The 24,032-nt window shown below is 40.7% G+C and overlaps 2 protein-coding genes and 1 long non-coding RNA gene across 3 annotated transcripts; 1 reads left to right on the plus strand and 2 right to left on the minus strand.

Annotated features, from left to right (window-relative positions):
- Positions 1-1,045: 1,045 nt before the first annotated feature.
- On the minus strand, positions 1,046-2,854 carry LOC104943832 (uncharacterized). Its single transcript, XR_798163.1, has 4 exons — positions 2,753-2,854; positions 1,547-1,634; positions 1,377-1,467; positions 1,046-1,214 (listed from the first exon to the last, which is right to left on the minus strand). It is a non-coding gene; the product is annotated as an uncharacterized lncRNA (long non-coding RNA).
- A 135-nt stretch (positions 2,855-2,989) lies between these two features.
- Positions 2,990-19,385, minus strand: prss12 (serine protease 12). Its single transcript, XM_010769299.1, has 13 exons — positions 18,928-19,385; positions 17,080-17,218; positions 15,879-16,051; positions 15,511-15,658; positions 14,260-14,438; positions 13,946-14,087; positions 13,623-13,843; positions 11,517-11,658; positions 8,206-8,411; positions 7,520-7,598; positions 6,744-6,866; positions 3,478-3,777; positions 2,990-2,999 (listed from the first exon to the last, which is right to left on the minus strand). The coding sequence occupies exons 1-13, from the start codon at positions 19,259-19,261 to the stop codon at positions 2,990-2,992; spliced, it is 2,196 nt and encodes a 731-aa protein (XP_010767601.1). The 5' UTR covers positions 19,262-19,385.
- Positions 19,386-20,202: 817 nt separating this feature from the next.
- LOC104943836 (N6-adenosine-methyltransferase subunit METTL14-like) lies at positions 20,203-21,740 on the plus strand. The gene is made up of 3 exons (XM_010769300.1): positions 20,203-20,592; positions 21,093-21,181; positions 21,584-21,740. Exons 1-3 carry the CDS (start codon positions 20,527-20,529, stop codon positions 21,738-21,740), a joined length of 312 nt encoding a protein of 103 aa, XP_010767602.1. The 5' UTR covers positions 20,203-20,526.
- Positions 21,741-24,032: the final 2,292 nt, after the last annotated feature.

The raw sequence follows: 24,032 nt of genomic DNA on the forward strand, positions 1-24,032 counted from the left end.
AAAGTATTCACTGTCTGACTGTCACACAAGCAGCTGATACATATCCCCAGTTCCCCTTAAGTGAATGTGTGTCAGTCTGAATTGACGCTGTTTGGCATCACAAGCTGTTATGAAAGTCTCTGGTATACAATGGGTGAAGTTAGCATAGCAACCGAAGCTAATCTGACTAACTTGACTAATTGTTGCTATCCTATTGTGGCATAAGCCGTGTTCTACAGGCACATTTTACCTTTTCATTATGATTCTACTTGTGATAGTCCGACAGCACAACCTGTGCAGCCCATGTATTGATTCCATCCGATAGCTGCTATAATACAAAATAAAACGTCTGCCTGCTCTCCACAATGATCAATAACAGTGAACGGATGGTCAAAGTAAGGTACAAATAAACAGAATCACACGAAGCCTGGTTAGTGTTGCCTGACTTTATAAAGTGTGTTTTTTTTTATAAGTGTGTGGTTGCCTTCTAGTCACTTTGCTCAGCACCACTTCTTGTAGGCAGGCATGACGAGACTCTTCAGTCAACCCATGTTCAGGGGAGGTGGGTTTAGTTTCCTGCACGCCTCGACGTAGAGAGACGTACGCGGCGCCGCCTCTTAGCTAAATCCCTCACATCGAAAAAGCTAGACCGACAATTTTTTGGAGCTGGAAACAAACCGGATTCCGGAGCTAAGAGGCGGCGCCGCTGCGGTGTGAAGAGGAAAAACAGGTACTTTTCAGGCTCTTGCTCCGAGCCGGCCCTGAAAACGCGTTGGTGTGAAAGGGGCTTAGAGTTGAGTTACTTGAAAAACTAAAGTGAAACTTGATTTATTCTATTGCACGGTCTAATTATTATATTGTCGACACTTTAAAATACTACTATCCTACTAAAATGATGTACAAATATTATTCTTTTTTTCTTTTTTTAAATTACAGAAAAAAAAAATCAAATGTTTTTTCTTTATTTTTCAATATCGCGATAAATATCGTACCGTGGACTTTTTAATCGCGATATTATCGTACCGTGAGTTTTTGGTATCGTTACATCCCTAGCCCTAACTGCTAAATGCAGACGAGTAACATGCATACTTACATCATCCCAGTTCCAGAACTGTTCAGTGTGGCTGGTGCCTGATTCTCTGTAGTATTCCTCTAGGGGGGGCTCAACCAGAATCACATCAAACTTGCACTTCAAATCCTGCAGGTCAAAGTTCTCCGGTTCAGCCTGGAGGTACCTAAACACAGACAGACAAAGACCCTCTCAGTTATAAGAGCAAACCTTCCCAAATAGTTAAGGCCAACTTAGACTTGGTCTTCTTAATTCAACATATGTTCTCTGGGTGTTATCACATTGACATTAAGGTAAATATTTAAAATCACATCATCATTAAACGTACATGGGAGGAGTGTTGGTGGTGGAGATGAGTTCGTCCTTCAGTCTGATCAGCTCCCGAAGCTTTGGGTATTCTTCAAACCGGTCAGCCAGGCCTGAAGCACAGAGGAAAACGAGGTAAGACGCCCACACAAATGTACGCACATAAAGAAACACACAGAAGCACACACTCACCAACATCTCTAATGAAGTTTTGGGGCCGGTGCCCTGTGTCCACAAAGTGCTGACAGTAGTCATTGTGTGGGTTCAAACTCTGAGTACCCTGAAAACAAATAGAAGGAAAAAAGAAAATTAAGAAAAATATATCTGCATAAACAGAGAAACACAATAGGGACATACTGTACGTCACACCAACATACGTCACACCAACAACAACAACAACAACAACAACAACCATACAGCTGTACATAATCTGGTGTGAACAGATGAACATGGTTTAACAGCGAGTGTCATTCCATTGCACACAAAGTTGCATAATTCCATTGTCAGGTTCATTAAAAAGTCCTGAATGATTGGATGAATGCAATGTAAATATCCTGAATGACGTAAGTTGTAAAAACTGTAAAAACGTGTATTCAAGCCTTTAAATCAGGGGTGGGGAACCTCCGGCCTCTGGGCCGTATATGGTCCGCGAGACCATTTGATGCGGCCCTCGAGGTAATTAATAAACACACGAAAAAAAAAAGATTATAGAAATCTAGACCGCAAAATAATTAAACAAGCAAGTTTTTCCTGGCCACGGTCTGGTTCCTTGAACACGACAGCACAAGCCTAACGTGTCATCTCGTGATGTCTGACAGAGGTGTAGTGCTGACGGAGAGCACCGGAACGCCGCTCCGGCACTTTAAATGTGGCCATGTTTTATTTTAATGTTAATTATCATTATTATGGTGTTGAAAGTGAGAATTACATAAACCCATTAAAAAGGTTGTATATTTTAATATATACTGTATCTATGGCTGAGTGGTTCAAAGGTACTTTTTTTTCTTTGCGCAAAAAACAGTGTAATTGCAGTTAAACATGATAAAAGAACAGAAAACTATCTTCAATTATAAAAATGCAGATTACTAAACCTACAGTATAAGAGACAATTTCTCCCAACTAACACATTGTAAAGAACATCATATACCCGCATTAAATCGCAAATGCGTGGCAAATTATTCAAAAGCTAATAGCATTATCAGCTGGTTGACATAAATAGCAGCTAAATCTAGTTCACCTGTGACGTTTATGGTGTTACGGTAAAGTAATAGGTCCCATTGCGTGCATACTGCACATGGTATGTAAGGGCGGGCGCAATGCATAATAAAAGTAATAAGTAAAAGTATGCGACTTGGAACGCAGCCAGTGTGTACAAAGAAAGAGAGCAGGTTTTCAAACCTTGAGGAAAGTACTGGAGTCCTTGTACACTTCTTCATACGGGTTGTTTTCATCCGGCTGCTGCACCTCCGGCTCATCCTAACACACAAAAACACAATGAGATTCATACTTTGGTCCATGAAAAGAACTTTTATTAGCATGTGTGGGTGGTAGATAAAAATACATTTTAAGAAAAGGGATCATAAAGCAATTTATAAAACGATAGTGGAATCAATATCTTGATAAAGCCACTAAAACTCATATCAAACTAGAGAATGCAATTCCTGAAAAAATTGCTAGTGGGAATGCTTTATGCTGAAAATGTGACGCTAAACTGCTATGCTGAAATGTAATGTGTAAGAAGAAAGTGAAGAATTTAGATTAAAATGAAATGTGTAAGAAGAAAGTGGCGAATTTAGATTGAAATGATACATGAACACTGGGGGCTTGAATATGTGATAAGAGAAGAAAATAAAGTAAAAAGGCTTGGAAAAGCAGCAGAATATTTGAACTGCAAACTTCTGAACTAACTTGATGGCGAATGATCTGTCGCCAGCCATGGCGACAGATCATTCGCCATCAAGTTAGTTCAGAAGTTTGCAGTTCAAATATTCTGCTGCTTTTCCAAGCCTTTTTACTTTATTTTCTTCTCTTATCACNCGTACTAGTCATACATATACGTAAGTATACGTACACACACACACACACACACACACACACACACACACACACACACACACACACACTCACCTGTATCTCCCCAGCCGGTAATGTGACAGTTGCTGGCTTGTTTGAGCACTCTCTCTTTCTTCATGGGCAGACAGGCAGGAAGGACATGACGGCTGAATGACACACACTCTCCCGGCATCTGGCCCACTGCCCCAGGTGACAGACGAACCAAGGCAAGGTCGTAATCGTTGCTTTGGGACCGGTAGCTTGGGTGGATGACGATTTGATCAACACCGTACTCTTCTTCGTATTCCTCAGGCACAAGGGAGTGGTAGTCGCCCACTCTAACTTTATACTGCTTGGTGCTGTTTCCATATCTGCAGAGAGAAATAGAGGGAAAGGATCGAGAAGGACCATTAAAGAAAGAGGATGTGTGTGCATGAGCAATCCCACTGCTGATACATAAATAACGAGCATTGACTGGAGTTAAATCATCAATAGTTGAACTACATCTGGAAAAAGAACAAGCCATTAAACTGAGCTCACACAGTCATAAAGTCAGCACTACAGCAGTTAATAGAAGAATAGATTGAAACCTATGTTTGAGGCATTATATTCTTCCTGCAACGTTTTCGATATGTTGATGGTCTGTCTTGGTCTCTGCCGTAACCATGACTAAGAAAGAGTTGAAAGCTTTTTGGACAACTTAAGAAATGAAAAAGGGAAGAATGATAACAACACATCTGTCATTGTGTCTTTGTGTTTATGCGTTAAACTGACTCATAGGTTGACATAATGAAGTCTTTTCCATGCTTTCTGTTTACTTAATTGAGCTGTTTGGCCTTTTTTAAATAAAGGTAAAGTAGGGTAAGTCAGGGGAAAAGGAGAGGCAGGGAGAGAAGAGAGGGAAGTGGAGAGGTGTAAAGGAAGATGCCTTTCGATCGAGCCAAGTCTCTGTGTCCAGTTACAACTGGTGGAGTGTTTCCGGAAAGATCTCCTGACCTGGGAATGCCATGACGTTCCTGAAAAAGCAGATACACTACTGACTACTCATCTACATACAGTACCGAATATAAAGGCAACATCTCAGGAAAGGACTTTAAATGTGACACCTCAGTTACTTTTCAAGTATTGTTGTTGTGGCTAAAAGCAGTTAAAAATCTGCTGGAGTTGTGTTACTGTTGGCAAGCCCCTAGCTGTACAGCTTCAAGGTATAAATAGGTTTATCATGTTGACAGCATGTGACCACCGACCTGAGGTCACTCTTTTATGAAGCCACTAATCGGTAATAGTAGTGTGAGGGATAAGGAAACATGATCATGTTAGCTACACTTGGTAGTTGCACATTAACATGTAATTATAAAAGTATCGGTGCTTGTGTCAAAATTAGTACAAGCAGGAGTGTGTATGCCAACTTAATTATGTATTTTATGTTGATTGTGTGACTGCATAGGTGTATTTCTTTGTTGCTGTGTGTGCTTTTTTATTTACCACCCTATCTTGGTTACTGTAAGAAAGGTGACACTGTTAAGTCGGAAGTTCCTATCTGCGTCTACATGCTCTGGCTTGCTCGGAGCAAATTACGTTTTAAAGCTGTCATTGCCCAAGCTTACAGCTTGGAGTACTAAAGACTGATATGTGATCAGGCAGCAGGGGTATTGTGTTTTAACCTTGTTTGTTTCCTTACAGTGTCTATGATAACAAATCTTACGTACAGCTCAAATATAAAATATAAACCCGGTGGTGTTTTAATACAGTGTGCTCTATGTTGGTGTTCACTTAGAGTTTTCTTTGGGCCACAATAAGAATCTATAGTAAATCATTAACTGTTACAATATGAAGGTGTTGAACTGTACATGTTGTTGTACTTATGTTGCGCCAATCTCCAGCAGTCAGCAAGGTGTTACTATTGTAGGAGTGTCATCCGTCTGAATCTGACAATTTCATTCCACAAGCTACAACACATTATTATATTCCATTCAATATAATTAGGGCGGTGGTGGCGAAGTCCATAGGGACTTGGCTTGGCAACTGGAAGGTCACCGGAAAGACCAAGTGCAGAAGGCGTGTGAGCACATCCACTGGTACTTTGGCCAATACTAACAACTAGCTTCAGATAAAGCCTATAGTTTATTCCCTCTTACACAAAGGAAACTATGGCACTCAACCACAAGAAGGATCTGACGGTGTTATGTTTAAGGCTAACTATTATGGCTTCTGTAGTGCTTACACTATAGTGCAATAAAATTACTTACCAATGTTAGAAAGGGCTTAGAGTCAGTATTGCTTCTGCCATGGAGGTTATCTTTTCTGTTTGATCTGTCTGTGTGATTGTAAAAATGGATCACAAAAATGTCCGCTACATCCCAAGTGGTCTAAATTTGCCGCATAAAGCTCAGCTGTATGCTTCCTGTGTGTGTCATTTAAACAAAGCAGAAGTGCAAGTCAGATCACAGCGTAGACGTCCCTCCATTGAGCCCTGGGGATGCCTGGAGAAATGGTATTGGAAAGGATTTAGTGAATGACCACTTCCTCTCTTTAATGTGGAACAATCTGGATTTATAGTGGTAGAGCTGCAGAGCCCTGTACAGAGTTCTGGTTTCCTCAAACCCAATTATTGAGACTCATACTTCATAATGCAACCAAAATATATTACTCTTAAAAATGGAGTCTGACAGCCATACATGTATAAAATGCAGACATTAGGGCTGGTGCTCTCACAACCCGCAACTTTATCAGATTTTCAACATTTTTTTTTGTTCTACTCATTTTTTATTTTCTTCCGCCTTCTCTGCTGTATTCATAAGGTGATGGATTTCAAGGTGGTGGTACCATGTGGAGGTCACTAGACCAGATGAAGTGAACATGATGACTCCCGGCCGACTGCACCACAACCACAACTAAAGCACTACTTATCAATGCTCACATTGTTGAGGTTCTCATGCTTCTGCCAGACGTAAATATACAAGGGGAAGCAGACAATTAGTTGTGTAGTTCTACTGGAGCTCAAGGCAGAGTTAAATGTATGCATAAGCACAGCCACATTACATGAATAAAGACTCTCAACCAATCACTGACACTGACGGGAGGAAACGCTGTGTTGTGAGTGCATGGAAAAGGGGGAGGGGGGGAGATGCTTGGCCTGTGTTTTGAGAGGCACGTAAAAACAGATATATATATATTGGTATATATATATATATACAAAGGTAAGTCATTATTTCCTTGCCTTCATACTGAACCTTCTGCATTGCAATACTTGGCTTTTTAAAAATGTAACATAGCATGTCCATTTCAAATTGTGACACACACAAACATGAGTGAATAGGCAGTGTGTGTTTTTGACCTCTTGAAGCAGTGTGCCGATGTGAGGACCCAGCAGCTGTCAATCAGAGTCGCTCCACACACCAACCTCCCGTCTCCACGAGATCCTCGCAACCGAACCGCGGCCTGCCATGGCCAACCCCCTCTAAAGACACACAGCACACACACACACAAAAACACATTAAAACACTTTTGTAAGAAGTGAAAAAACTCTTAAGAAGAGCCAACATTGCAACAATTAAAACACTTTCATATTGGGTATGCCATCCACGTGCAACCTTAAAAAGTGATCCAGAACATTACAAATAGGATTTCTTTATAAACATAAGCATAAATGCCAGAATACATTTGGTGTGAACTTCTAGTGTAAACACGCCCGATGTATTCTAAACATGCGTACCCACTAAAACACAAATAAATACTCAGTGTGTAAATACTCAGTACCAAAGTTATTTGGTTTTACATCTGCCCAATGCATACATGTGACCACACACACACTCACACAAAGATGCATACATGTTGCTTTTCTCTATGTTTATCCCAGCATGTTTATCCCTTCTTCATACACAACACACACACACACACACACACACACACACACACACACACACACACACACACACACACACACACACACACACACACACACACACACACACACACATGCTTTGCTTTAGAGTAAATTGTTGCAGATGACAAACATTAAATACATTTAATACTGACATTTTGCACATATAGTTTGTCTTTGGCTGGCATTCTATGCACTCTCATGAATCCCTCCTGTCCTTTCCAGCTTACCTCAGAGAGTTTTCTCCTCCTATAATTCGTTTCTGGCGAGTGTGTATAAGCCGCAAACCACAGATTGAGTTGACAGGATCTGACAGAGACAAAAGAGGAACCATTGAGTGTGTATATGTGAGAGAGTGTAGGAGGGTGATGATTGTTAAACCATACATTTGAGCTCAGATGTTGCCTTTTTTAAATATTTAGACTGATCCAAAAAAGAATACGGCTTCAAATTAATATTTTACTTCTACATATGAACCTGAAAAATAAAGTAAATAAAATAAATGAGAGATCTTTTTCATAGTCTGTGTGTATCTTGTGTTAAAACATACAAACATAGACTGAGCTATTTCTCACAAGAGGTCATTTATCATACTGAAGAGACAAAACATTCTCCTGCATTGGTTTGACTTTCCCCAGTATGTGCATGAGAAAAATTGAAGTAATAGCATATGTGTCGGTAACGGATAGCATTGTGTGAGTCGCCCTGATGGGTGACAGACAGGGTGAAGAAATAACATTGCTCTCTCCATTTTACCATCTGGAAACACACACACCCACAGAAGTTCTCTCAGAATCTTCCCTCCTAACTTCTCTATAGCCATTTGTTTCTCATTAGTTTTTCAGTGTATTTGACATGATGGAAATGTTTGTTGAACAAATTCATTTATTGTAAGGAAAAAACAAACCGTACTGACCTTTCACCTCTTGGTAGCTGTGCTGAGATTCACCATAGTCACAGATGACCCCAGCGTCCTCACTATGGCGACAGTTGTGTGTGCCGGGTGGCTGTTTGATGCAGGCTGCCAACGAACGCTCCTCGCCGCTGCACTTCACATTGTCCACGTGGATCGGTCCTGTCCCTTCCCCGAAGTACGCCATCACACGGGCCTTTGCCACCCCACTGTGGTAAATAGCAGGGAAACAAAACACACACAGATTTAGTTGCCATTGCTTAATAAATGCTACTAGTATTTACTGTAGGCTTGAGGTAAAAAACTAAGTTTCATAATAGGAGCATTAAATACAAAAAAGACAGGAAGCAAGCAAATAAACGTCATGAGAAGCTTTTCAAAAAAGAGAAAGAGGTAAACTATTCCAAACTCCAAAATGTAGGGCTTTGACTTCAAATGCTTGCTCTCCCATCATTTTAAACTTAGCTCTGAACATCTAGACCCTGGTTTGCCAACCTGAGAGACCTATAAGGACTCAACAATTCAAACAATGTAATCAGGTTTCACATAGAAAAGTAATACATCAATTATGATACATTGTAGGCTTCACCAGTGGGCAAAGGAAAGAGATGAAACTGGAGTAATGCTCTCCCTGCACTTTGTTTTTGTTAGAAGGCGAATTGTAGCACTTTGGACCATTTCCAAATAAGCAACAGCCCATGTCAGAATTGTAAATGTAGCAATGTTCCACTAACATTGAAAGGTTAAATGCTTGGCTGCCAGATCTTGCTGTCAATGTGTGTGTGTGTGTGTGTGAGAGGGAGTGTGTCTGTGTGAGTGAGAGAGAGTTTGTATGTCTGTCTGTGTGTGTGTGTGTGTGTGTGTGTGTGTGTGTGTGTGTGTGTGTGTGTGTGTGTGTGTATTATCAGATAGGCGGTGATGACATGTTAGTATAGATGTTATGGTCTGACATTCTCTGGCAGTGACGCACACCGGGTCAAACCACTTTTACAATCTGATAACAGTATTTGTATCAATTTCTCACCTCTGACTTTAATTGTCAAACAGCTAGCACAAAGAGGCCTATAGGTTGTGTGTGTGTGTATGTAGGCCTGTATAGGCTGTAGCTGGGATTTTAATTAAGACTGATAGATTACAGACAGGGAGGATCTTGTGTTGCGTCCCGGGGTATGATAGGTGGCAGGTCTTGTATCCCAAATTGTCCAAAGGGAATCTCATGTCTCTTATTGAGACATCTAAAGAATTGTGTCTGTGACTCCAATAGCTCCCTGAGCGGTATTTAGCATGCAAAGGGCGAACCTCCAACTCACTTGGAACCGAGCCTAGATCCTGACATTGAACCTGCTTGGTGTGTTTCTTTGGAAACACAGCATCAGTCAAAAAATGTCACACAATCTGCTTCGGATATTAAAAGATCAAGTTAAAAAGAGAAGTCAAAAGTTTTCTCAGATATTATATTTCGTGTTTGCATCTTTAAAATGTTGAATGGATAGTATTTATTTACTTGGCTGCATTTTGTTGGATCTGTTCTAAATATCGCAAGGGAGGATGAAAGAAAAGATTAGCCTCTGTAACCTTTTTTGTCGCATGGCAACATCTTCACAATGTGATTTTAAAGGCTTACAATAAAACCCAATTCTGTTGCCCTGTAGTTATGTATATATTATTGTTTTTTTATTATGATTAGATTTGATTTTGTTTTAAATTCATTTTTGAGTGTAAGTGTATAAGCACTTTGAAATTACCTTAGTATAAATGACATATACTTTTGCTTCATAAATACATTTTCAGCTTTGCCTTTTTTTTACATTTGCAGATATACAAAATAATTGGTTACAAACAAGCAAACCTTTTGCCTTTAAATCAGTTTCCAAGTTAATGGTATGTTTTAGTACGCTCTATTTTGGCCCTGAATTTTTTTCCCAAAATATATTTGTATGTATTATGCTGGAAACGTTTTCCTTTGTGTTTTCCAGTTAAATGTTGGTCCTTCTTTAATGTGACAGTTGAACTTGAAAATCATTTGTGTGAAAGTCTCTGTGTATTAATGCATACTTTCTTTTATCACTCCCAGAGCAACCTCTCACCCTTGGGGACCTGCTGTGTGTGTAATGACCTTTCACCACACCCTGTGTGAGACAGAATGATGATCCTAACATGACTTTTACACGCCTCTAACACGCTTCATTTCTCTCTCATGCTTATGCACTCCAGATGTGGCTTTCATCTACATGCAATGTGTCACAGAAAAGTGGATGGCTAAGGGATAAGCGTCATGCTGAGCAGTGATGAGAGATAAATTGAAGACAGTTTGTTACGGTACAGTTTTCCCTTGCCACCTCATTGCCATTGTTTTGGAAAATGCGACAGTGTCTCAGAGGGAAGGCATAATGGGACACAGAGAGGATGAGATGAGGTAGCTTGGCCTCAACATATCTGTCACCGTGAATGTGTCATGCACAATTGGCCTGCCCTTTAATTGGATGTGTATCTTGGCTCTGCAAAAGAGCACAGCTTAAACCCCTAATAAAAGCAGCTGGCAGCACACCAGAGGCGGCTCTGCACAAGTGCTCTGAAACTTGAGCGTAACATTTGTTAAGATGGATTAATGAAATATAATGATAGATATAGTAATATAAGAATAAGATAATTAATGTAATGATTTAAAGCATATAGTTTAACTTTTTCCATTGCAGGGGTGCTTGGAAACTCCAGACATGCTTGATGAGTTTCTAACTCAAAACAGTCAAGGGTTGAAAGAGTTGGAAGGATGAACGGCAGACAAAGTAATGGGGGGCAGGTGTAAGACAGATGCCAATTCTGAGAAGTTGAGATTGATTTTGCAAACAGAGTAGGCCGTCTGGCTTCACTTAAGTGTGTGTAATGTATAGAGTGATCACATTGCAATGCCACAGCTCTCAACTGAGCCTCTCAAAATGTTAACTGTATTCCAACATTCCATGACTAAAATGAACTGTCAACTAACTTTTATCATTTTAGTTTTCCAGCAAAATTCTGAAAATGTATTTGCAAAATTCCTAATGGACAGATTATCGATAGTTAATCCATAATGAACAAAATAGTTGGATGCTGCTGTGAAATGCTTTCCTCTCTTTAAACCTCAATGGTAATTTCTACACTTCCCAAATGAACCTACATAAATGAGTGCATAAAAAAAACCTGTTTTGTTTGAGTATGGCATTCTATTAGCTCATGGTCCATGCAAGTTGTTGTGCTTGTTGGAGTTTGTTACCCAGAAACACAAGACTCTTAAAATGGCAAATCAAACACAGATGCACATATACAGTACATACCTGTATCCCATCTGCCGGCATACCACCTCAGCGTCATGGTCAGTCCATCCGTCATCACAAACGGTCCCCCATTGCCCGGACAGATAGAGCTCCACCCGACCTTCCTTAGGACTCTCTCCTCCCACTAGTCTTACCGGCATACCTGAAGAACACACAAGCACAATTCAGAATCACTAAACAGAGTTGCCCTGCTAAACAATATTTCTGAAGTTCCCCAAAACCCCTGACTCAATAAATAATACAGACACTACACACCTTCCTTATCAAAACTGAGTGGGGCATGTGCTCATGTCCCCTACAAAGGAAGTAACTTGAACACCTGTCTGTTTGCATGCGTAACAACTTGTGTGTCCAGAAGGGGACATTTTTAAACGTCTGACTCTATAAACAGATCCTTTCTTTTCCTTGCCTTTCTGTTTTTTCACAGTCTCCCCCTCTTGTATTTGTCTCTTAAATGCTATTCGCTTGTGTTAATCAAATAAGTCTGGTATTTAAGTTTAAATCATCTATCATCATGGTCTGCCCACAGATACACACAAACACACACTAATGTAATTTATGGGATGCTAATGTATTTTCCATGTGTGGACCCTTTCAGGATCAGTTTACAACCTGACCAAGTCATTTTATGCTATGGAAAATAAAGGTGCTTTTGTTTTGTAGCTCAAAACTTCATTTTCATTACACAACTTCAGCAGTCTTCAATTTAGCCTTAAAATGTTCTCTGTGGCTGTAGTGAGTTAAATAATATACTGCCTTTGAACACTGTGCGTGTAGGAGTTATAGGAGTGGGTCATTAAGGTAATGAGAGTTAAATGTGGGAATGTTTACTTGTTTGTCGGGGTTGGCAGTTGAGGAAATGCTCATTTTTGTCCTCTATCTTAGAACTACAAACACTGTTTTTATCTCTGAACTCTCTCAGCATTGCTGCTCTGTTACAATACATACAAGATGGTCTCTTAGAAAATAGTGAAAGAGAGAGAGAAGGAGAGAGAGGAGTAGTGGGGAGGGGGGGGGATGTTCAAAGCACAGACGGGCTTATCTGCTTTTTCTCCTTTTCCCAAAACAACATAAACCAATCTGCTTGTTTTAGTTGAGCGGGAAGGAAGGATTTGGTACACACATAAACAAATACACACAAATTATTTGTAGTAATAACACAATTATTCAGTGGTAATTGTCAGGTGCCAGTGTCTCTGAGGCTCTGGCCAAAAAACATAAGCTACCTAACTGCAACTTTTCATCACTTAAAAAAAACATGATGTATCCTCTCTGTGACATTCACCAGACTCGTATCTATTACATTCAACATTAAGATGGATGACAGAGAATGAAACAGTTATATATAGTATGAGGGGAAATCTGAGCCACTAGTAGTTCTATCCAGCGCTATGCGTTTACATCGTTATTGCTGTCTAGAGGCTATAGACACAGCTTGATTAATGGTCCTACCATTCAACCCTTTCTTCCCCTTTCAGCAAAAACCACTGAACCCTTCTGTCTCCTCTAATAAAGAGGAAGTAGTTCAGTGTTATGTGTGTCTGGCAATACATCAACCCACTGGTGGCCAATATGATTTTGCAGTTAAAAATAGTGAAGAATTTTACATCAGGGTGATTTACTTTAGGTAAAGGCTTGCAGTAGATCCATTAAGCATGACGACTTTACAAGCTGCCCAGTTAATAAGGCAGGACACACCAACTAACAGCTGTGCCTTTAAACGTAAGCATGACTTACATCATCCTCTATCCCTCTCTTGGAGCAGGTTGGCTTTCCTCTTCTAAGTAAGATGAGATCAAATTAAGTGCAGGTTGAGTTTGGCAGAGATCTTAGAAACAGATTTCAGCTTGCACTTCCATTATCAGGTTTTATGAAGTGGCAGGAAATTACATAGAAGCTTTCATGATTCGCTTTCCTTTTCCACTGACAAAAGAGTATGTGTGCTCTTTGTGCAAAGTGCCAAGCTGTGACAAACTAAATCTGCACATACATTATGTCCTTTATATCAGTATCCAACAACATAGTAAAAGTAACATTGAGCCTCTTTCCCCCATTCGATGCCATCTTAGCCTATAAGTCTTACAGTAAGATAAGATTCTGTCTTACTCATTGGAAGACTCTCTCCATTGCGACCAGGGCTGCAAGCGATGTTAACATCTTCATGATGTGTGCAGTCGTGCTGGAGCCACTCGTTCCTGTTGCACACTAATATGCTTGGTTCTTTCCCTGTGCAGCTCACATCATCCAAGAGAATGGGACCTGACCCCACCCCGAAGCGCGGGACTGGAGTGATGTCTAATCCTTCGGAAAGGAGAGTCTCACCTAATCTGCAAGGTAGACATGTGCACACACAAACACAATTTTATTCTAACTTATTAATAGTACTGAGATTGATGCATGTGTACGACAACATGAATACTTCACATTACCTGTAACCAAGTTGTCGGCACACTACTTGTGTGTTAGAGTCTGTCCAGCCGTCATCACACACTGTCCCCCACCGGCCACGGTAAAATACTTCTAAACGTCCCTCATAGCTGGTTGCGCCCCCAACCAACCTAAGAGAGCCATCTGAAGAGAAAGAGAAAAACAGAGAGTTGCCCCATACATCCAAGCCCCAGAGAGTACATCCAAGCCCTTCTGCCCCAATGACATCAAATATCCTGGTTTGGCTTTTATATCTCTATATGTGAACATATTTGAATAGCATTGACTGCTAATGCTGTGTCAGGTGGTGTTCTACCTGTAAGAGGGTTGCAGGACACTCCTGCATCCTCAGAGTGCTGACAGTTGTGTTCCCCCCAGGCACTTTTTGGACACTGCTCCAGAGTGAGCTCATTGCCTGTGCATCGTACCTCATCCAGCAGCACACGGCCTGAACCCTTGCCAAAATGTCCCTGGCCCCATGCCCTCGCTACACCGCTACATAAAAAAAGGACAGAATAATAGAAAGTTTGGTTTGCAGTTATTTTGATACATTTAAAAACAGATCCACTGATTCACCCTTACTGACTTTAAAGATCTCCTAATTTCCTATCATGTGATTAAACGCCATATCATGTTCCAAACCAATTCAAGGATTATTTCTGAAAAAGTATGGAGCTCAAATGCTTCTTCTCTTGCGGGTTTACTACAATGTGAGTTCCCTTTTTAATTTCCTGCTTTTTTACACATACTCTCCAGTACTGCGTTAGCTCTGAGTGTTAGCGATGCTTGCTAATGTAATTAAAGACCATATTACTTCCAAAACACGTCAGGCATTGCATTTATTCCTATAGCAACGTTTCTGATAGGGCCCTGGGTGTAAAGCCAGCCCACATTTCCGATATTACGGCATATCGGCAGCAAATCTGGATCAGCTCCGTTGTACCCCCGTTTAGGTACGGAGGAAAAGAGAGAGGGTTTTATTTTCTGACACTTTGTGAGTTCCCTGACGCACCGGGGACACATATGTATGTATAAAATACATCAAAAAGTGCATTTTGCATAGGATGCCTTGAAGGATGCTGTTCTAGTTTGATTTGGAAATTGGATGAAATAAAGCTATTGTACATTTTTTAGATGCTTGCCATGCATATCCAGAGACATTGCAACACCAACACCACATTGGCATAGACAAAAAGTGCACACATCAAGATTTGAAGAGTGTGTAGCGTTGCTAAATATGCATATCTCAGTGGTACTAGAATTCATGCAGGAACAATGAGCCTGATTCATTATCTGACCCCAGATGTGCTTTACTGCTAGCTCCTCTCTGTGTGTGTCCAAATGGAAAGAATACTTTTCATACTTTTCATACTTTTGGAGACAGAGAGAGAGACTGACGGCTGGACACCCACATTCATTTATCTCAGCCTCCAAGTCTATTTTTCTCTCACACATTTGACTCTTTTTCCCATACATAATGTATTTCCTTTATGCTAATTACTGGTTGGAATTCATGTGAGGATGGGCACTAATTTGTGTGTGTGTGTGTTTGTGTTTGCCCCTTCACCTCAGCCCCAGTTGTCGACACACCACCTCTGCATCACTGTCATCCCATTGGTCGTCACATATGGACCCCCACTGCCCCGCATGGAAGACCTCCACTGTGCCCTCTGACCCCGATGCACCTCCCACCAGCCTTATAGGGAGCGCCACTTCTGCTGGAGCCCACACAAGCATTTAAAACACACATTTTCACTACTAGGCAAAGTAACAAAAATGTCAGGACTTTTGCCATTTTAAAGTACAAACATGAGGAAAGTTAGAATTGAGTAGGAGTTGTAGAAATGTTGAAGGTTTATTGATTTATCAGAGATCTCATCACATCCATAGACTCCATCCATCATAGGCCTACAATTCCGAATGAGGAGTGCCTACCTTGCTGCTGTGTGCAAGTGATGGCTGCAGCCAGATTACATTCCCCTCCATTCCACACAGTCTTAGGACACTGGAGCAGGTCTGACTCCTCTCCCTGGCAATGGACTGCCCTCCAATGGAGTTTGGCCATGCTTGGATGAAACAGGGGAACTGCACGTGCACGACCTGAGATCCTGGAAGGAGATGTAGAAAGTAAACAACAAAGTTTAACTTATCTGAAATAAGTTTTTTAACCGACAAGTGACGTTGAACCGTTTTATCGTATGAGAGTTTTTTTCCGGAGAAATGTAACCTAATTAGGGTATTTTGGCCCTTATTTTTAAGTCACCTGAGGTAATTGCTGCAGCCAGGCTCAGGCAGCCCATCTTAGAAGAAAAAGTACAACAGACATGTTTACATGGTAGCAGTAACCTTGAGCCATAAGTATGTTCATGATCTGCCATTGGAGGGCCAATGCGGTCAGCAGTTTTACTCAAAACAGCTTCAATAACTGGCCACGTGAAAGTCATCACCAACGATTCCAGCTGACATATGGCTGACATTTGCCCCTTTCCCTTTCCGCTGTGGACTTTCATTGACTCCTGTGTGAATATGCACACACAGGCATGTGTTCATGTCAGCATGCGTGCCAGTGTTGGAGTTAGTGTCAACATGTGTAGTAAGTGCACAGAAGGTCTCTGTTCTCCTGGGAAATAAGACGCTTTCTGAATTGAGAAACTGACCCCAGTTTATTAACACTGTCAATATGTATGATCTGTCTACGTTCTCCCTGGAGACCCGACAAGTCAGTGTCTTTTCTAGCATGAAAGCACCTTTAAATTCAAGACCATAAGACACAGTCAAGAGAGTAACACAGAGAGCTGGTAACAAGGTAAATAGCTGAGCACTGAAGGTATTTAAATACTGCTGGAGAATGGGGGGTTGGAATGCAAGGGTCACATAAGAAAGGTACAAGGACTGTGAAGAGAGTGCATGTGTATGTCTAGGTTGTGGGGAAATGTTCTAGCATTCCCACCAGATTTCTATCACACTCTTATCATATGTCAAATCTCTGTAGGCAGCTTCACATGTGAATTTATGTGGCAGATGGTGATTGTACTGGCACCTGTGTCTAAAAAAATATATGTAAGCGGGGGAGGCAGACAGAGGCCAGCCAATAATCCACGTCTGAGCGCATGTGTGTGCTAGGGTTCTCTCTCACCCCTTGCCCAGCTGTCTGCAAACCACTGCAGCGTCTTCGTCCCCCCAGTCATCGCTACAGACAGACCCCCACACTCCTCCAAGATACATTTCGACCCTGCCATCTAGCTTGGTGCGGCCTCCTTGCAAACGCACAGAGCCTGGGATGGAAAGAGAGTTGGAGAACAGAATATTAGTACAGCGTATTCTGACAACACTGTAGGGTTGGCTATTGGTGCTTCCACACAAATATTTACACAATTATATTTCTTAGAATGAATTAGGATTGATGTGGATGCATTGACTTTGAAGGTAAACGCAAATAACAGAACGGCAATTCTGTCAAGTTCAAAAAATTACACAATTTAGGGAAAAAAACAACTTATGTTAAGTTACAATGATATCAAAATCTCAAACAATAACTATTTTCATAACACTTTATCAATATTACGTTGATATATTGTCAAGCCCTAAATGAAAATGTTAAAAAAAAGAGACAAAAGAAAAACAGAAGGCTTTGTTTGATTTGGTCATGATGACAGGGGATCAAACAGGCGTATTCAACTGTGTTATAAATGATCCAATCAATCTGCCTGTGTCAAAAGGGCTGCATTTAAAAAGTCATTTTACATCAGTTCATGATATCCATTAACATAACATGTTGTGTGAGTCGACACATCACAACCAGTCTATATAAAGAAAACACTTCATTTTAACTGTTGTTAAAATACACTATAACACTGTTTGACTATGTCCTTCTGTCCGTCTTTTGTCCTCAAACACGCATGGTGCAACAGGATTTGGGATTGAGTGTTTAACAGATGTTGCCTAAAGTGTACAGATTTTCCTCATAGACTTTTTCCTTCCGTGCAGGTTGTTTGTTGATCGAGTAACTTGAATGCTTTGCGCATATCTATTTTTACATACACATTATGTAGGTTATTAGGACAACAGAGAATGAAAGGGTACATTTTCAAACACACATGCATAGGGGAGTCAGTCTTTTCCTTACATGCAGTCAGAACAAAAATAATCTGGACTCCAAATATAAGGTGTGCAATTGTTCAAACATCTTACATAACTGGATCAATACATCAATTCCATGTATCAATTACAGGAAGAGGATTTATTCATGATGTGCCAACACACTACATGACTAAAAATACCACAGGCTGCTTCTCGTGTGCCAGATGGATATCACACTCTTCCTTTCACTACTCTATACCATACTTCTCTCCCTTTCATCAGTCCAGAGATGTAGAGTCCTCTTTGCCCTCACTTTTCTTTTTAGCAACACTAATTGGCTCAAGCCTGTGTACTTCATAGGTTTGGATAATGTGGTGTTCCCCATGTCAAACTATTTTTAATATGGTAAGAGACAGTGTATTGACTCACTTGCTTGTTGTGATCCTTTGGACTGTGTTATTCCCAAACACCCCATATAAGCAAATACCTGTGCACTCATTACAACACAAATGTGCTTAGACTTGCCATCTGCATAGACTGCTCTCACACCTGGGACACTGAAGGTGTGTCCTGTCTAATTACTTCAGCATGGGCTTCCTGAGTTGAACACAATTGAGCTAGAACATTCTTGCACACAGAGGTAAAACAAAAAAACTGCTTTTCATCAGCCCAAATTCATATTAATAATGTCCTATAATATCTACATCTTATCTTAGCATGTTATAAGTTAAAGCGACTTTCTAGATATTGGGCCGCCTGTATTATTTTTTAGATTATCATTCATTTCATTTAATTTTGTCAAATTTCAGTTTATATAAATTCATAATGTTGTTGACATATTCATACAGATTATGAATCTCCCCAAAATAGGTATTGCTGTCTGTGTATGGGTCTTCGTGTTTACCTTGTTTACAGTCGCAATAGCCCCAGTCAGCTCTGCCTTTGTGGTTCCTAAAAAAGCACCAGGGTCGGATCCTGCCGTCCGGGTTGCGGCAGTGGTTATGCTCTCCAACTCCTTTGCCAGGGTAGCGCTCCTTGAAGCCGGCCACTTCTGTCCAGTTCATACACCGGGTGCCGGACTCGGTGACGTCTATCGCTCCCCGGTAGAAACCGTCTTTCCCACGGCTCTGCACGCAGTCAGTAAACGGCAGGATGAATGACGGGACGCTGCTAGAATAACAGAAGCCGCTATTCGCAGCCAAAAGTGCGGCTGTTAGAGCAAGAAATGTCAAATTCATGGTAGGTCTCTGGCTGCAAGGAGGCGAAGACAGCGCCTTCTATCATCAATCGCTCCTATCATCAGCTGAGGAGGCGATTTCCAGTCAGGCTCATCGCTTTGCGGTGGGACGAGAGTGTGAACCGGGAAAGGAGAAACGACGCCGATCAATGAAACTCAGATTTGCGTGGGCTAATGGGCAGATTGCCCCCCAACGAACATCCAATAACGTATAATCGAAGTAATTTCCCCCATAGGCCTACTGCGATTTGACACCATTTTATTATATTTGGCAATTGTAGGCCTATGATCTCTAATACAAAATCTGTAATCATGTTTATAGTATCACAAGCAAATTCAAATATTGCAAATATTAGCCGGGCCATGTCTAAACCGTGCCATGGTATACATGCTCCCAACACATTAAAAGGACACTTGCAATTGTTGAAACAAAGCGAAAATGAACTAAAAGATGTGTTAACAGTTTATTCTGGCGTATGCATTACACTTCTGATTCTCATCATAAGTTTAAGCAATTCCAACACCATATTTAACCTAGGCTATTTAGTATCCATATTTACTTAAGCCTGGCAAGTAAAAAGCATTTACAATTAACTATTTTTTAAGGATCTTCTTGTTGTGGCCACATTAGTGAAGCACACTATCTGAGAGATGCTGCAGTTTGGCGCAGAGGCAGAGCGGTACTGGATTGCATGATTTTGCTTGAACTGCTCTCTCCCTGAGTAGTGATGACAGGGTGGAATTGACTAAATAGCGCCTCCAGCGTCTACAGTATAGTATCCTCTGATTGGAGGAGGGATCAGTAAACGTCAAACAGAAGCGTCCTACCGGGTGACATCATCACGCAGCATCCATTCGATCACAAAAGTGTTCACTCCTAATGTTGAACGGCGTACGCCGTAAGTGGGTTGACGGAGTCGGCACTGGATAAATAGCGTTTGTCGGTTAACCAAAATGACGCAATGAAAGTGGACTGCCAGCACCGTATACAAAATAAACGCTTCAGTATAAAACGCAAGGCAACAGCCACTCCCAGATGTCTTTAATGCCTTATTTTAGCTGCTTGCTCTCGGGTGTACACCAAGGCAGTGACAAACCGGAGCGTCCCGGGGACCATAACGAGTGCACCCATTGTTATTTTTTTAGCGGCTATTACACATTGGCCGATTGTTGGCTACCATAATAGCTTGCTAATCAACTTTAACTGTGTGTATCAACGAGCAAATGTGGTTGATAGTTAATTAGAAACTATACAAAGTGAAGAAAATGAACAGTCGACTGCAAGAGATTCGCGAGAAACAAAAACGTAGACGCGAGCTTTTAGCTCAACAGGCAAGTGGAGCCTCTTGGTGATGTTAGCATGTAATTTTAGCTAATAGTTCACAAGTAATCTAACTGAAGCTATAATGGTATCTGTTGACTATCTATGGAGCTGCTAGATCACAACATGTTGTTTAAATTACGCATTTTTGAAAACGTGGTGAACAAGGAAAGAGCCATGTGGCACCAATACATGCACAAGGGAAGATAACATAGCTGAGTTATCTCCGCATTTACATTGTTCGCCATCGAGTGGACTCCAGGCATAAATAACATCCCTGAAACATTGAATGTTAATTAATTGTATCTATATGTTAAGCTATTGTTGCAGATATAGTAGTCAGACTATAATGAAAATTATGTTAGATAAAATACAACTTTACTTTAAGGAAGTTGTTGAAGCTGCTGCTACACAAAAGCAGTAACATGTTGAGAGACAACTCTGAGCAAAACAATGCATTTTATAATAAAGGACATAAATGAATGACTTTCTCCTTTTTCTCTAACCCCAGTTGGGAGCTGAAAGTGCAGACAGCATCGGAGCTGTCTTAAACAGCAAAGATGAACTAAAAGAAATCGAGGAGACAAGAGAGACATGCAGGTAAGCTATGATCAAAAACGGTTTGAACAAAATCCTGGCGAACAGGTTAGTAACAATAGAAATAATAAATTAGGGGTGCAGTTGTAAGCATAAGAGTTAGTTCATTTAATTTACAAATGGTTTTAATGGCATGAATAACACAAAACACGAGACAGAGTAGCTGCCTATCCAAGCCTTTTTAAGGTTTTTGTTTGATCTGATAATGCATTTATGCACATTGATCATATTGTATTCACTCACTCACACACAACAGCCCTCCTCATTTTCTTTAAAGTATTTTTATATGTTTGTCCTGCTTGCTTAGACGTTTTGCTTTGTTATCGTCAGTGCTAAAATGTGGGTGTTGTGCATTAATGTGGCAAAGTATCTTGGAATGTATCTCAGATTATTTGTGTCCTGCAGGGCTTCATTTGACAGTTTAGTCGTACCTTCCAAAAGGAAGGCCCTGACGGAGGGAGAGGACACAGAAGAAGATGTTGAAGAACCAAAGGTGAGCATTAGGAATCTACATGGGTTAAAGAAGCATCCACCCTATCATATGATTTATAAATATGATTAATATTGTACTTTTCTAAACAAATGTACACACTTAGCTTTACTATAACACCACGTTTCCTAAATATGAGAAGGAGACAACAAAACCAGATAAAAAAAGTTATATTTTTTGCCACCACCCACAACTGTGATCTCTCAAGATGCTGCCAACATTTTTCTGTTGTCTCCATGCGTTTTAAAATGTAGGATCTATCACATTTAAAACTTGAGGTTATTGTAAAACATTATTGTGAACAGTTTTACCCATTTTATATATATATATATATATATATCCTTTATTTAACCAGGTAAAATAACTCATTGAGATTAAAATCTCTTTTACAAGAGTGACCTGGCCAAGAAGGGCAGCATGAACAAAGTTACAAAAGATAAAACACAGACAAATACAGCTGTAAAACACAAATGGCACATTAGCCAGTCAAATATGTAACATAAAAGAAACCATTAAAAATCATTAAAAACTGGCAAACTTTAAAACTACTTCAATTTTAGGATATACGAGCACTCACACCTACCTTGGTAGGTGTGAGTGCTTGTGTGAGTGTTGTGCTTGTTGTGAGTGCTTGGTGTCTTGTTCTCTGCCCTTTTAAGATGGACTCGAATTCCCCCATAATGATCAAATCTGACTGTTTCAGCTCCGTCTGTACATTATTCTAAGCTGTGGGGGCAGCATATTTAAAAGCTGATTTACCCACTTCTGTTCTTACTTTAGGAACCAGTATCTGAATAAAATCTTGGGAGCGCAGGCCATATAGACCCAACCAGTGGAAAAGTCTGAAAGATGGCCAATTAGCAGCAGCATATAAAGTGCAATGGTGTGTACCCGATATCCACATCCAGTAATAAAACGTAAAGCACAGTGGTACACAGTATTGATACATTTTGGGTGAAGATGACATGAGGGCAGATTAAGGCCCAATTCCAATCCACCCCCTACACCCTACCCCTACACACTACCCCTCAGTTCGCGCAGAGGGTCTGCCATATTAAGTGCTGTTCCAAACCAACGAGTGTGGAGGGGGAGTGGGTTACCAAGCCCTCAAACAGCAAGTCTGCATCGGTGCTGACTTCACCTGCTGCTCTACCTGACCAGACTCAATGCTGTGTGTGTCCGTCAGGAAACACGCTGTTTACAAACAGTTCCTGCAAACGTCCACTGATAAATTGCGATGTTATCAACCTCATGATAACCTTATCTTTTTTTAACTTAGGATCATACCTGTGTTTAGTCATACCTATGCATTTTATTATAAAGTTGTGTATATTTACAGGCTGTTGCAAAAACTAAGAATCTTAGAAACATCAGGTATTAACACAATGAAAGATGTTTGGAGTTTTATTTTAGTTATTCATTTAAATTTTTTGGCTGAGAGATGCTGATTTGAAACCGTTGTTACATACAGTTACGGGATTTCCTGTTTCTGCCGGGAAGAGAGGGGAGTTTCGTCCCAAAGCTTGCCGCTGGTGTTACTCCCTCAACCTCGAGGGAGCCTCGTTCAGCTGCGGTGTCACTCCACCACAGAGTCACTCCGCTCACGGAGGTGGATGTGCGGTAGGGGGTTGTGATTTGGAAGTTGGCCTGAAGAGTTTAAAATGTCCCCGCTACTCAGATACAGATGACTGAGAGGGTGGACGATGTCTCCAAAAAGTGGGACGATAAGGCCTTAATATGCATTTGGTTTTCTCAAAAATCTCTCATTATTTATTTAGGTGGGGAATGCTGTTGAACAGCCATTCCAACTAATTGGTTCTTCTACTCACGGAAAGTTTATTATTCCGCCGACCTTATTTGCCGCGCTTGCTTCTCCCGCATTGAACATCGCAGACAAACTCCGTTTCAAATCATCAAAACGTTCAGCTCGGTCGGGAATCGATGCTATTACTTTTTCTGCATTCGCATAATTTCCCATTAATTCCAGACGATACATCCATAATTCATGTTCACATTTTTCAACATTTGAAGCTTTAAACATTGCGCAGCCTCGGTTAAGGCAGAGTTGCGTGTATGTCAGAGTTAGAGCGGAGGACAGTTTGAAATGTGCCTTCATATATTTTTTAAAACCTTGCATAAATTCCCAAGACCCTACATTCCTGAGACCATAATTGTTCATGACAAACACGTAGAAAACATCCCGTAGCTTGGAAAAAATGACAAATAATTAAGCAAAAATAATTAGAACAAAGTGGCCTCGGTTGAGGGTCATGAAGTGACAAAAACGTTTCACAGTGTCGTCCATTAAAGCCCATTGTAATTTCAGGCAGATATTTCCTCACCGGGCAGCAGCCGCACCCACCG

The sequence above is a fragment of the Notothenia coriiceps genome, unplaced genomic scaffold, assembly GCF_000735185.1.
Source record: "Notothenia coriiceps isolate Sejong01 unplaced genomic scaffold, NC01 NC01_scaffold00006916, whole genome shotgun sequence".
Taxonomy (NCBI): domain Eukaryota; kingdom Metazoa; phylum Chordata; class Actinopteri; order Perciformes; family Nototheniidae; genus Notothenia; species Notothenia coriiceps.